The 3,089-nt window shown below is 26.4% G+C and overlaps 1 protein-coding gene across 1 annotated transcript in view; it reads left to right on the forward strand.

The window, feature by feature from the left end:
* Positions 1-2,118, forward strand: part of LOC107646282 (polygalacturonase) — a 5,313-nt gene extending 3,195 nt beyond the window's left edge. Inside the window, exons 4-8 of the mRNA XM_021103768.1 lie at positions 139-346; positions 442-523; positions 918-1,026; positions 1,116-1,247; positions 1,947-2,118. Coding sequence (XP_020959427.1) covers positions 139-346; positions 442-523; positions 918-1,026; positions 1,116-1,244 — 528 coding nt within the window. The 3' untranslated portion in view covers positions 1,245-1,247; positions 1,947-2,118. The remainder of the gene's footprint in view (positions 1-138; positions 347-441; positions 524-917; positions 1,027-1,115; positions 1,248-1,946) is intronic.

Genomic DNA, 3,089 nt, shown 5'->3' on the forward strand with positions numbered 1-3,089 from the left:
GCCCCTACGGTATGTATACATGTTATTAACTAATTATTATTAATCAAGTATATTAACTGGACATTATTCAAAATCATGATAATAATAATAATAATAGTAATAACAACAATTAACATTATTATTATATTATTATTGCAGGCTTTGACATTCTCAAATTGCAGTAATTTGAGGGTTGAGAATTTGTATATATCAAATGCCCAACAAATGCATGTTAGAATTCAAGGTTGCAAAAATGTTATAGCTTCTGGGATTAATGTGACGGCACCAGGGGATAGCCCTAACACTGATGGAATTCATGTCACTAATAGTCACAACGTCCAAATCTCTGACTCCGTTATAGGAACTGGTAATTAATCATATATAATTAACCTTCATTAAATTAAATATATGCAAATATCTTTTAGTTAATTTGATTGAATTTAATTAATAATATGTTTTCAGGTGACGATTGTATATCAATTGTAAGTGGATCAAAAAATATTCTAGCTACAAATATAACGTGCGGACCTGGCCATGGTATCAGGTAATTAATTATTCAATTAATTCTGATTATCACTAATAATAATAGCGTTTATTTATCATGTGTCCTAATTAAGGACACTTGTTAAAATTACAAAAATAAAAAAAAATTATTAAAAAATATAAAAAATTTAAGATTTGTTTGGTTTGTATTTTTACTTTCAATATTTTTTGTTTTTTGAATTTTGTGAAAAAAAATAAAAAAAATAAAATTATGTTTTCTGTTTTTATCTTATTTTCTGTTTTAATTTTTTCCTTCACAAAATCCAAAAAACAGAAAATATAAAAAATAAAAACAGAAAATAAAAACCTTAAATCTATTATCATGATAGCTAAATTCATAATAATAGCTTCAATTGGAAACACCTTGATAATTAGTTTGCAATAATGGTTGTCAGTATTGGAAGCTTGGGGAAGGGAAACTCCGAGGCATATGTTTCAGGAGTAACAGTGAAGCGAGCTCAGATTTCTGGAACTACAAATGGAGTTAGAATTAAGACATGGCAGGTAATTAACTAATTAATTTCTAATTCATTTATACGATTTCTAATTATATGATTTTATTAGTGATTAATCAATAACGTATGTATTTGCAGGGAGGGTCAGGACTTGCTAGCTACATCCAGTTTAAACACATTGTGATGGAAAATGTGACCAATCCAATTTTGATAGACCAGAATTACTGTGACAAACCAAATAAGTCATGCCCAAAACAAGTAATATAAATTCTTATTCTTATTAATTATTCCCTTATAAAACAATAAAAGTCAACAAAAAAAAATTCCGTATTGAACTTAACATATTTAGATTAGAATGTTAAAAAGATTGTTAAAATAAAATAAAAAAAACGAGTTAAACTAGTTTATTCGTTAAAGTCTCATTTTTATAGGTTTATTTTTTAAAAAAAAAAATTCCGTCTATTTAAGCTGGTTAAATAGAATAAATTAAAAAATTCGATTTATTTTTATAGTCCTACCAAAAACTTAAATTAGAAGATATATCGGAGACAAAAAACAATAACAATCTGAATTTGTCTTATTTATTATTTATTATTTGAATAAATTACCATTTGTATCCAGGAAAGATACAAACGCCGACAAATGTATCCATATAAGAATAAAACGACAATTGTACCCACGAAAGATAGTTTCCGTGTGCCAAGAATACCCTAACGGACCAATTGTGTAACTAACGTTCGGGTACTCTTGGCACACGAAAGTCATCTTCCGTGGTTATAATTGTCGTTTTATTCTTATATAGGTACATTTGTCTGCGTCTATATCTTTTATGGGTACAAATGGTAATTTATTCTTTATTATTTATTGTAGAGTACATTGAATAAAGTAAAAAATAATAAATTTTGATAATTTTTTACTAATATTTTTTTATTATCAAACATTTTCGTATTATTATATACTCATAATTTNGTGTTGTACCAAAACATATCAGGGACAAGTGCTTCAGATGTGGCTGTGAAGTTTGATTGTAGTGACTCAGTTCCATGCCAAGACATAATATTGGAGGACATTAACCTCCAAAGTTTTGAAGGAGACAAAGATGCTGAAGCTTTATGCAACAATGTAAAAGTCTCTTATTATGGAGACGTTAACCCTAGCTGCTGCTCATAGAAATATACATAATTGCCATGATTAGATTAAACTAATAATTCATGACATGAATTATTGAAGCATGAATGTATATCATTGCATGCTTTAATTTGCAATGACACTTTATCATTGCATATAGGGTATGTAGTGTGTAGTGATCAATATAGTTAATTAGGGTGATTATTATTATTAATTAAAATTAGTCTTTAAACAATGATTATATTGTCATGATGATGCTAAAGATATAGTTGTACAGTACACTCAAATAGATGTATCATTGATTGAATTAAGAGTAGAAGAAAAAACAAAATAAAATAAATAATAAGAGTGTAGAGTGTAAAATTAAAACAACTATCTAGATATTAAAATTCCATATTATTTCTTTCCAAAAAATGGATATATACATATATTGCTATTAATTATTATTTAATTTGTCACTTGATTCTACATAAATATATATAATCCAAAGTATTATTATGTTGCTCAATCCGTTGATCATGCTTGTAGCTTTTAATTTATATACGTTATATGTTATAAATGAAAATTAAATATCGATATAAAAAGATCTCTTAAGATTGAGTTATATTCACTTAGTTATATAATTAATAGAAACAACATTTTAATTTAAACATTATATACTATACTAGCAACGGTAAGATATCATGATAAAATGAAAGAAAAGCTTGAAAGCTTTGTTAGCCTTTTTAATAGCAATAGGTAACGGCTTGAAGAGCTTTTACCTTTTTCTTCTTCTTTTTTTATATAATTTACAATACAATAATATTTAAAAAAAAAAAACTAAATGTATTATGGTAAAGCTTTTGCTTTGTGTAATTGAATATGAGAATTCATGATTTGTTGGCGTGCATGCATCTTTATTCTCTAGTCTTTACTCTTTACTCTTTAGATTTCAGATTATTTTATGCCAAAAGTTAATTATAGATATAGGGCCCAACGGAATCG

The sequence above is a fragment of the Arachis ipaensis genome, chromosome B06, assembly GCF_000816755.2.
Source record: "Arachis ipaensis cultivar K30076 chromosome B06, Araip1.1, whole genome shotgun sequence".
Taxonomy (NCBI): Eukaryota; Viridiplantae; Streptophyta; class Magnoliopsida; order Fabales; family Fabaceae; genus Arachis; species Arachis ipaensis.